The 11,592-nt window shown below is 39.7% G+C and overlaps 1 protein-coding gene across 5 annotated transcripts; it reads right to left on the reverse strand.

The window, feature by feature from the left end:
* Positions 1 to 476: 476 nt before the first annotated feature.
* Positions 477 to 11,387, reverse strand: LOC111838017 (uncharacterized). 5 transcript variants are annotated; one of them, XM_023800562.2, is made up of 10 exons: positions 11,152 to 11,387; positions 9,979 to 10,109; positions 7,900 to 8,028; positions 7,189 to 7,381; positions 6,974 to 7,094; positions 4,492 to 4,540; positions 3,555 to 3,598; positions 1,583 to 3,458; positions 1,261 to 1,347; positions 477 to 925 (listed from the first exon to the last, which is right to left on the reverse strand). In XM_023800562.2, exons 1-10 carry the CDS (start codon positions 11,331 to 11,333, stop codon positions 699 to 701), a joined length of 3,039 nt encoding a protein of 1,012 aa, XP_023656330.2. In that variant the 5' UTR covers positions 11,334 to 11,387; the 3' UTR covers positions 477 to 698. The 5 variants fall into 5 exon arrangements, 4 of the variants coding, with proteins under 4 accessions (XP_023656330.2, XP_023656329.2, XP_023656331.2 ...); XM_023800561.2 differs by having other exon boundaries at positions 7,189 to 7,384; XM_023800563.2 differs by lacking the exon at positions 11,152 to 11,387 and adding an exon at positions 10,452 to 10,483 and having other exon boundaries at positions 7,189 to 7,384.
* Positions 11,388 to 11,592: the final 205 nt, after the last annotated feature.

Below are 11,592 nucleotides of genomic sequence, written 5' to 3' on the forward strand. Positions count from 1 at the left end.
AATTAGTCTCACCCTTGTTCTATTGAGTAGTCACTATGGGAGAATGTCTCTCAGTTTAAATAACAATAGACAACCTCTCTGATAAGTTAGCTACATTTATTTTCAATTTACAGAACTGGTTACCTCCCAGGTTTAATGCTGTGTTCCATTTACCTTGGAAGTCAGAGCTGGGAATGACATCACATTCCATTACAACTAGCCAGGCTAGCTATTTGTAATGTCAGTTCTACCCAGGTTCATTGTTAGCCATTATTAGCAATACCAGTTGATTATGTAGTATGTTGCACCCATGAACACCACAGCAATATGTCCACAGATTGTAGTGGGACAGTAGTGTGTATACGGATGATTTGAGATACAAGACATAAGTGCTAATAAAGAGTATATAACTACAGTTTTAGCTTCTGTTGATGAAGAGGTGCAGCCATATTTCACGTAACATTTGAAAGAATTTATAAAGAGACCATCACATCATATTTCATAGTTGATATAAAAATTTTATTTTTCATAAACTGACAAAAAGAACTGTCATATTTCACAACGATGCAACAATTCTTAAGAAATTTTAAAATCAAATAATCAAAAACAGTACATTACCTAATATTTCACGGAACATGAATGGGGAAAAAAAAACGTCTGAAGTGAAAAATAGAAAAATAAGAAACATAACATTCAAGAGTAACTGCAAGTAAGGAATCTTAATGAGAATTTTGTTTTTTAAATGATAAACCTCTGTTGCGAACAAAGTCCCTTATATTTTGGACTGTTCTGTTCTTCAGTATTGCAGCTTCTGCTGTTTTGCAGACTTTGCATTCTGTTACCGAGGCTGAAATCCCCCTCCTCACGTGCCCTTTAAAGTGCCTCATTACTGCTTCTACTTCAGTGCTGCTCCAAGACCTTTTTATATGCCTCTGCCTTACAGACCCTAAAATGGCAAATAAATCATTGTATATTTATACATTTTAGAACACATAGTACAAAGTGCACCAAGAGGTGCTCATCAGGATAATATTCAAACTTGCATCTTACTTGTACACTTAAAAGCTCAAATTCACCGTTTACCTCACACTGACATCTTGGTTTGTGTTAAGTATTAACTAGCCAACCACCTAAATGAATGCCTTAAATGTAACTAGAAACACCAAAAACTGAATAAATATTATTCTAGCATCACTCTGTTAGAATTAGGACAAGTTTACACAAGTGCAATACAATACTCTCAGAAGTGGATTAAACCAAACACTGCAGAAATACACTTACCTTTCCTTTCTGTTGCAGCATTGCGACAATCACTAGCATCATGGTCTTCCTCTTCCTCGGAATTGTCCCCTTCCTCATCTGTAAACTCTATGGAAAGAATAAAGCAACATAAAAATATAAAATAAAGAGAAAAAACATTCTACTATGTCGTCCACACGCTAACCTGAGAGAATTTGTCACATTAATAGTGGTGATGGGTTTCATTCAAGTGGTTAAAAGTGTTTATGCGAAACTTATGCAAAAAATGTGCACCATATATATATATTTCAACGAAGCACGTTACTACCCTCCCTTTAAATTTTAAATTCAAACCTTTCTATACCTTCAACGTCATCCAGAGATCTTCCTGCCAGCCGTGGTATTTTGCCTCTTTCCCGGGCTAATAGCAGTCTGGATAACTTAGCCATTTGAATGGTATCTTCAGGAAGATGATAGTCCTTGTGCAAGAGATAATTTCCCAGTTGTTCCTTTTCATTATTTTTTAAATTCAGAATCTGTGAGGTAGCTGCAATTTGTTTCCTTAACTGGGTGGACGTCAAGTGCTCTGGGTGACGAGCTCCGCATTCACTGGCGTATGTCTTAAGGCAGTCATGTCCCTTGTAGTGGCTCATGCATTTTGGGACAGCAAATAAGTGGGGGTTATCTTTTGGGATGCCACATTCTTTCCGTCTCATTATAAGCAGTTCTAGCGCTCTTACCACTTCTGGGGGAAGCAAGACTGCAAACTTATGCTCGTTTTTGTCCATCAATACGACTCTAGTGAAATGACTGCACAGCTTCTTTTCACACTCTGACAGGCTCAAGTCCTGATGAATGTGAGAGTCGTCTTTGTGAAGAAAATTCTTCAATGAAATTTTTGAGACTTCGCCATAACGATGCCGATTTAAAAGGATTATCTGTGCCAGCGATACTTGAGCCAGGCTGCAGTAGTTCTGGATTGAGCTCTCCTTCTCCAGTGCTGCAAATGCTAGTTCTGCACTTCGCCTAAGATGCTGATGCAGCTTTTGAATGTCTTCATTTAGATGTAGTTTTATTGGCTTACTGCATTTCTTTTTCTTCAGAGTTCCTCGAGCAGAGTGAGAGACATACTCTAACCACTTGGCTTTGTAAAGGACCTGAAAAGCTTCTACTGACTTCTGTAGGTTCTCGTCCTCTGAAATTATGGCATTGCAGCGAACAATGTCACTCGCTTTCTGTAAGGAATATCCGATCTTCATGACAAGGCTTGGTGTTTTGAATGCGTTTTCATTCGCATCATAACCCGCAACTTCTTTCACTGCCTCTACAACCGTCATTAAATTTTCAGGCTTTATAGCATCTTCCAAGGTCCACAACGGTGATTTTTTGCGCAAGGTTTTCAATAATCTACTGAGCACCAGAATTTTTTGTTGAATGTATTCATGGTGAGCTTTATTGTGGCCCAATTTGTTAAAAAGATACTGAGCAAACTGCAGCAGGGTTAAGTCATTTCCAGCTATTCCAGCAGTTTCATCATCCTTCATTTGGTTTAATATTTTCAATGCACCTTCAGTAAAATTTCTTGAAAGTGATGCCTTTGCCACAGCTGCAACACCCAGTACCCTGTTTCGACCTTTATGGTCATTGGTCTCCTCTAATTTTGATGAGCACCTTCTCATATGTCTCCACAGCTCTGCACGCTTAAACATCCCTCTGCAGTGAATGCAGTATTCATATGCTCGACATTTATCATCTCTTGATCTACGTGAAACTTTCAAACTACCACAACCTTTACTCAGGACAGAGTTGTTATGCATGAAGTTGCCCCTGTTGCGTAAAATATCGAGTAATTTCTTCCTTTCCTTAGAGCCTGTAGGACAGCTCAGGGCCTTCGCTACATCTGCACTCTCCTGCTTATGTCTTTTGAGGTGTCTGGCTAATTTAGTTTGTGGGGTTCTGCAGAGAAAACAATAATTTCTTCCATCCTTTGCTAATGTGGTTGAATTTACAAGCTGTGTTGAGTTTATCTGATTCACAACAGAGTTTCCACCGGCCTCTAATGTGACCTCCACAACTGAAGAACCACCAATCTGACAGTCCAAAGCATCAGTGGCTGTATGAACTGCTGAATCAATGGCTGAGTGACATTTTGAGTTTGCCTCAGCAATGGGTGCTTGTTCATCCATATCAGCTTCAGAATCTGATGTAGAGCCTGGGATGTATTCTCCCGATGACATTTCCTATTTAAAATAAAGGTACAAAGTCAGACTCAAATAACTTGCAAAACTTTTTCATTTCCAGTTATTACTCAATAGCTGTGACTGGATTTTACTTACAACTTGTCTCTGTAAACAATCTGAATGCCACATATTTGAACAACCTAAGAAAAAGCAAAAATAATCACTATTACATGAGTAAAAAGCAGTTTACCATCACAGTATTAAGAAAAATGACACCTTCTGTGGGGTGAAATTTGACCCCAAACATAACAAGGGCATAGTAATATTGTGATAATGATATCAAATTTTCTTTTTTCTGCTGTCCACTAGGGAGTTAAAGTTTATGGTTTCCTCATGATTTCTCATTCTTTTGTGGTTATACTACTTAACATTTTCAGGTGCATTTAGTCTTATGTTTTGTTAAAAAAAAAAAAAAACATTGTGTAAATGTCATTTCAAATAACATGAAACCAACAAAAATATGAAATGTACATTTTAACAAATCTGATAAGTGCTTCTACAAGTTTCTACAAGATGTCTGAATTGCTCATCTTACCCACCCATAATCACCACAGACCTATACCATATTAAACTATAAATGTTATTAAGCATAAAGTTTGATTAGGTTTTATACCTTTTCCATTTTAATGTCAGACAGGGCTGTGGAAAATGTTCCTTGAGACTGATGCCATTTTAACACTGATTAGTGTATTGTGCATTTGCTACCACTAGATGGCACAAAAACTGTCCACAAATGAGGACAATAGGTCCAAGTTAAGCTGGATGAACTGTAAGGTGCAATAAACACAAAGCATAATGTCTGCATATGGGGCCACTATGGGGAAAGGAGTGTTATACAAGCCTGGTGACAACAAAACCTTCTTCAGCAAACCATTACTACACCATCATAGCAATAAAATCATACCATAATTTAAAAAATGTTATTACAGTACTATCTGAAAAGACTGTTGTGAATAAAACCAAGTCTATTACACATCATTTCACTGTTTTAGAGAACAAAAAACATGCTAACCGTTGTAACTGTTCAACTTACATGACTCTGATGTGTTCCTGGGTATATGCTGTGACATACAGCCATGTTCCTGTTGAGAAACGAAAAAAAAAAAGAATAGTTTAGCCTTCTATAATTTCACTTTTGTGCAATTATGTACCAAATGCCTTCGATTCCTTTTTTAGACTGTAAAAATGCAATGTGAAATAAAAGGAAAATGTAATCTTATCTTTTAATCCAATTTTTTATACACTTTATAACAAATCTTGAACTGTCCTTATTACTTGTTTCTAAACCTCATACACCAATTATGTGTTTCTAATCCAATCATAAAAATAAACTTCATAGTAACTACACTGATCAGCCATAACATTAAAACCACCCGCCTAATGTTAGGTACACTGCTCAAAAACAATTAAAGGAACACTTTGAAAACATCAGATATCAATGGGGGAAAAATCATGCTAAATACCTATACTGATATAGATTTTGTAATGTGTTAAGAACGCGAGAATGCCATATTGCTTGATGGAAATGAAAATTATCAACCTACAGAGGGCTGAATTCAAAGACACCACAAAAATCAAAGTGAAAAAATGATGCGGCAGGCTAGTCCATTTTGCCGAAATTTCATTGCAACTCAAAATTGTACTCAGCAGTTTGTACGGCCCCCACATGCTTGTATGCATGCCTGACATCATCGGGGCACGTTCCTAATGAGACGACGGATGGTGTGCTGGGGGGGGATGTCCGGCCAGATTTGGACCAGGGCATCACTGAGCTCCTCGTTGACCATGATCCCCCCAACGTGGGCCCCCAGGGCTGTCCCCCAAGCCCCCAAATTTGACATTTGATGGGACCTAACAGGTTTTACTGAGGAAAGAGTAAATTATGCACTTTCACACCCCTGTGCAACAACACAGCCACCAAAATGCTACTAGTTTTTCTAATTACATTGTTTCTTAACAAAAAAAAAAAACCACACACAAATTAAGGAAATTCTATATTTTATTCACATGTAATCCAAACCAATATAAAACTGATGTCGTTTCATTTATGAAATTATATTAATTTAATTTATTCATTTATTTACAATATATATATAGCGCATAATACTGCCGGGCTGTCATTGGTCCTTTTTCTGCAAATGCCACTCCGAGAAACAGATGCAGTTCGCAACTATGCAGAGTGGGACATAAGACATACATTTGTCAATTGTTTCATTGTTCTGTTTCTTTGACAGGCAGTGCACACAGTATTTCCTGCCCTGTGTGACCTTGAGCTTTGGGTCTACAGCAGAAGTATCAGTGATAGCTACTGGGAAGCACATGTCCTGCACCCCCTACGCCTCCTACCAAAGGCAAACAACTGCTCACACAGACTCTCCCTGAAGGATGTGCTAACACAGTCTTGCTGAAAAACATGGAAGGGGCTATATTCTCGATGGAGGTCCACCTGAACTCCAGGGTCCCTCTTAGGGCGGAACACGAACTACGGAGGCCCTTGATCAGCAGTGTCCACCGTGTCCCATTTACTCCCGGTTTCCATTTCAGTGCTGGGTTCATCTTCTTGTTCTTCATCGGTGCTAAATGCATTTAAGAAAGAATACGTATGAGCTACGCAAGATTATACAGGGATAAGTCACAGGTAACAAAACAAAAATGCGTGCATTCACTCAGGCAATATGTAACTTTGCACACACATACGAAAAACGACAAGGAGAAAACAGAACACAGGAACTGGAAACAAAACAACTTACATGTCGAGTGTTGCATTCTCTCCATAGAGAAAAGTGTCCTCCTCCATCGAGTCAGCAACAGATGTCTCACTTTCTTCGCCCGAATCACTTTCGAGACTGAATGTCTTCATAGCCACTGTTTGCTTATGAGAACCAAAGATCGTTGTTCAAATTGTTCACCAAACGCCCACCGCAGAATGCGCTCAACTGCCCACCGCAGAATGCGCTCAAACGCCCACCGCAGAATGCGCTCAAACGCCCACGGCAGAATGCATACTCGAACTCCTCAAACTTCTGTACCTATTACACTCAAGTCCATTTTGGTGAAAATACCGAATCAATGTGTCCCATGCCCTTCAGGAAAGCTTAGGAGCTTTTCCATTAAATGCAACTGCTGACTGTGAAACATAATTATGGGAGAATGCTCACTGCGTCAAGAATGCTACATAAGCAGGGAAATAGGCGCATGATTTCACTGGTGAAGACAGACAGGGAATCATTTATGTACAGAAGCAATCAAACAAGGGCAAGTTCGCCACCATATTCTATGGTTTTGTTAGAAAATTTTGATGGGAAAAGGTGTGTCAAGTCCTCATGCAATGGTAACTGATGACAATTTGGAGCAGAAGGAGTATGAAGTACTTACTGGTCACACAAAACTTAAATATGGCTGCACAGTAGTTCACTTATTCCAAAAACACCCTGGCACTTAACGGGCTCATGTCCCACATTACCTGAATTCACCCTAATGTACGTGGTTGGTCTGCATAAAAAGACACCACTTACCTCATGTTCAACTTTGGAGGACGGTCCCACAGTGCCTCTGACCATGTCCTCTACTGGGATCTTCTGGATAAAGTCAAAATCTTCCTCTTCCTCTTTTGCTGGAGGCTGGGCTAAATGTGACCTGATCAAGACAAGATGAAGTTAATGCACGCAAAGTGAAATCTAATCTAAAATCTAGCCAAAGGAACGACTAAAAATTCCAGCATTAAAAGTACCTCTTGTGCTCCCGGAGTTCAGAGTAGCTGACCCCATGTCCCTCAGCGTAGGGTCTCTTACGGGCATAAGGCATGTGCCTGTCCTCCATCTTAACCCGCACGGCCTCCTGGGCTTTGTAGTCATTGGCCGGCTCCCGATGCAGAAGCTGCTGCTCCTCTGGCTCTTCCTTTTTCTCCACCTTCACCACAAACTCTTCTGCCCAGAATGAAGGAACATTGCTTTATACACATAAATACAGGGTTCAACTATGTAGAAAACTAATGTTTTCCCTGACATTTCACCTGCTTAAAGATCAACAGTCACTGTAACACTGCATCATGTAATATCTGGATAAAGGTGTGAATGAAGACATCCATTTTGGTTATTGCATAATGTACTATATCATTATATTTTCCATCGAAACGCAACTCCCACATTTTGTAATAAATTATTTACCTAACGTGATGGCCATCACAAAATGCAGGGAAATTACATTTTGCATTAAGCTATTACAAAATGCAGGTGTCATTACGTAATCAAGTGAATTTGGTACATTTCATTATAAGGCAGTATTATGACTTAATGCATTATTACATTGACCAGTGTTCAGTAAGATGAGATCCATGAAAACTGGAAATGCCTATTGGGACTGACTTCACTTCAGGGGATCTCAAAATAGAACATGAACAAAGAGTAAGTGAATCCTCGGCCCTCGTAGCAGGGGCACTTACGTCCATAAGGCATATGCTGGTCCTGCACGTACTCCTGGGCTGTGCACTCACTGGCCAGCTCCCAGTGCCGGTGCGGCTGTCCTTCCTCTTTCTTTGTCTCCACCTTCACCACAAACTCTGTCCAACCACCTGTGGACATGTCGTTACGGTGGGTTTTATGCGTAAAATACCGCATAATGTAGTGTTATCAACTGATATCGCTAAAAATTTCCAACAAATAGCCGGGTTAGAACTGGAGTCGGTTTATAAAAGAATATTTCACAACTGCGGAGCCTCTCTGGAACCAGAACCCGGTACTTTTCGTTCAAACACGAACTACTGGGGAGGACCCCTTTTTTATCTTATTTTACCAGGAAGGTTCCATTGAGATACAATGTCTTCTTCCAGGAAGTCCTAGCCAAGATGGCAGCAAATAAGAAAAAAAGACAAAAGTTTCATATACATACAGACAGAGATGATTAATATGAACACAGACTAAAACACATACAAATACTCAAACTATACATAGAATAAAATTAATTTATACGAAACAATGACACTTCTTTAAGCTCAGAGTTTAAGAAGTTTTTAAACACATTCAGAGAAGGCAAGGAGTTTAAATTCAAAATATTTTGTAATGTGTTCCACTCATGTGGTGCATAAGAACAACAGGCGGATTTCCTCAGTTCTGTGCGTGTCGTGGGAAGCTGAAGGAGAAGTTTAACTGATGAACGGGTACTGTATGTGCGGAATGTCAGCAAACTACATATGTACTGTATGTATTAGTGCGCAATGTCAGCAAACTACATATGTACTGAGGTAATTTGCCCATTAAAGCCTTTGCAATAAAAACCAGGCAATGCATTTTCCTTCTAAGATGTAATGATGTCCACTCCACCATCTCATATAGCTTACAATGATGTGTTCTTGCTGCTGCACCAGTTATAAACCTCAATACTGCATCATAAATAACATTTAGTTTCTTCAAATAAGATGAAGGTGCATGCATGTATATTATATCACCATTATTTAATACTGATAGGAAGGTGCTCTGTACTAGTCTTTTTCTAGCAATGAAGGGAAAACATTTCTTTAAACAGAAATAGAAGCCTAGTTTTGGGTGAAGTTTTTTTAACAAGCTGTTTATACAGACTCCCAAAATAACTTGTTGTCAAGTCAGATATTTGTAAGAAAACACCTTCTCTAGATGAGTGCCATCTAGTGTTAAAACAGAATAATCAAGGGGAGAACATGAATGTAAATACCATAACTTTAGTTCTTGGCATTTAACACCAGTTAAATAAATAACTTGATAAGAGACATCTGTAATAAATCAAAAGCAGACTACAATGAATCTATTGTTTCTCACAGTGGTGTAAAGAATTGCATTATCAGCATACAAGTATATTTTTGCTGGTTCTAGCCCTAAACTAATATTATTTATATAGATAGAGAATAAAACCGGTCCTAAAATAGAACCTTGAGGCACACCAGTTTTTACTATTTGTGAGGTAGAGTTATAGTTATCTATAGCTACACACTGTGTATAGATAGCTTGCTGACTGCATGACCACAAGCACCGCCGCTAAAACTTGGAAATTATATACATCGAATACATTTCCTGCTTGCGTCTCCATATCTCTGCGTCGGAAAATTGGACCCTTAGCAATATATTTTTATCTAATATCGCCTGTGCCGATGGTGAAGCTGGCCAGCGCTTATTAACAGAATAACGTTGCATCATTTCCTACAACGTGGAAAACCAAACATCAATCTACTGGCCAAATTTACTAAGACTAAACATATCGCGGGTCATTCAAAAAATATATAAAAAAGGCTGTGTTTGATCGCGAAGTTTAACCAGGGAGTTTTTTTGTGTCTCCCATGCCAAGGTCCCAGTTCTGTTGCGCGGTGTGAAAGCGAGACATGAACGAGGCCAGACTGATACAGCCCAGGAACTCGGAACCAAGTACCTAAACTTAGGTGGGAACGTGCCCTATTATTAATCCTCAAATTTACTGTGGACGGACTCCACAGAAGGAGAGGCGGCATGGATCATGGATCACAAAAACGGGACTCTATATTAATTATTTACCATACCTGCATCCTGGTGCCCCTCGCCAGCTCCGTCTTCACGCTCAGCCTCCTCGCTGCCCACACACGCTTCATCCATTGGCCCCGGCAGCCCGCCCCCCTCGGCCGTGGCCTCGGCCTTGAGTGCAGCTTCTAGCCTGTAGACAAGATTCGCTTTCAGACCTTGGGTGTGAGCGCATTGACCTTTAATTCCTTCACATTTACGCCACTCATGATTTAATCAAAAGTGTGAAAACAGCCTCTCCCAAAAACACAGCAAGGAAAATTTTAAACGAAAAAAGCTTGGAACAGTTGGGCCTAAATTGATGGTCAAACCGCACTGTAAGTAACAAACTGTTACTAAAGTATCCCGTCATAAACGCAAAGGTATATGGAACGAGTCATTTTTATTTCCGAAACAGCTCGAAAGATCAATCTAATTGGCTAACAATATGAGAGCGGTGATTGGGCACGCAGCCCGTGCCGATAACGAACTGTACCCCCGTCCGAATTCCATCCACCTGTGACATGTCAGTCAGAGGTTTAGTCGATGACGCAATTGTGATGATGCAGTTTCAAGTTACCCCGTAAGTTTTAAGTGAATTGCTGAATAGCAGTCTCCTGGGAGCTGCTGTTGTCCAACTCCCGGATCCCAGCTACTGAGAAGGCATCACCACTGCCAAAATTATAATTATAGAATTCGACCTGAATCAGTTTACAGGACACAGAATTGTTTTTCATTTTCTCCACGACACGCAGTACAGTCAAGTACGTAACAGTACGTAACGGCGAATATATGCAGAGAGTATACATGTAAAACGTGTAAACAGCTACATAGTCCACTAGCACTGCTGTAAAAAAATAGCATGGACAACAATGATTTCCATGCTCGTTAGTGCTGGTTTAGCTCTGCTAGTCCATCAGCATTGTCTCATTAATGGTGAGATGATTATTTTCCCCAGCAAGAAACTTACACATACAGCATAGCAAACTTTGGTGTTGTGCCAATAAACAAGGTATATTAAAAAATACCATGATAAAACAACTTCGACTAAACGTTAGCTAGGTTGTGGGTTAGCAAACCGTCGCTACCGCTGCTGCTGTTAAGTTAATCAGTTGGGATTAGTCATCACAAGCATTAGCAAACTGGACAAGACACTAACATATTGGGTCTGTGAAGCACAGCAAAACGAATGTTACCTATCCAAGAGAAACAGAGCAACTTCCTCATCAGTTTTCATGCCTTTCAGCTCTCGGAGGTCTCTCCATCGTTCAAACGCTTCACCGATATTAACGTGGCTCTTCGCCCTTGCCTGATCTAAGGACTTCTTTTTAAACGTTTGCGCTGCAGATCTTCTTCTCTTTGGCTGTTTCACTGCCATCGCTGTTGCTTGTACGTTAGCATGCGCGATATTAGCAGTGTGAAGCAAACAGGAATAAGGGGGGGGGGGACTTCCGGATACTGTTTTCGCTTCTTGTGTTAAAATAATAGTTCAGGTTTCACACTCGATTAATTCTGTTCCATAAATTCTGATCACTGGAAATGTCTATCACATGTTATTTATTTATTAAGCAGACTGTTACTCTTACATCACTAAGTATGCATGTATAAACTCTGTAATTGTTTGATTGTGTATATGA

Source organism: Paramormyrops kingsleyae, chromosome 18 (assembly GCF_048594095.1).
Source record: "Paramormyrops kingsleyae isolate MSU_618 chromosome 18, PKINGS_0.4, whole genome shotgun sequence".
Lineage (NCBI taxonomy): Eukaryota > Metazoa > Chordata > Actinopteri > Osteoglossiformes > Mormyridae > Paramormyrops > Paramormyrops kingsleyae.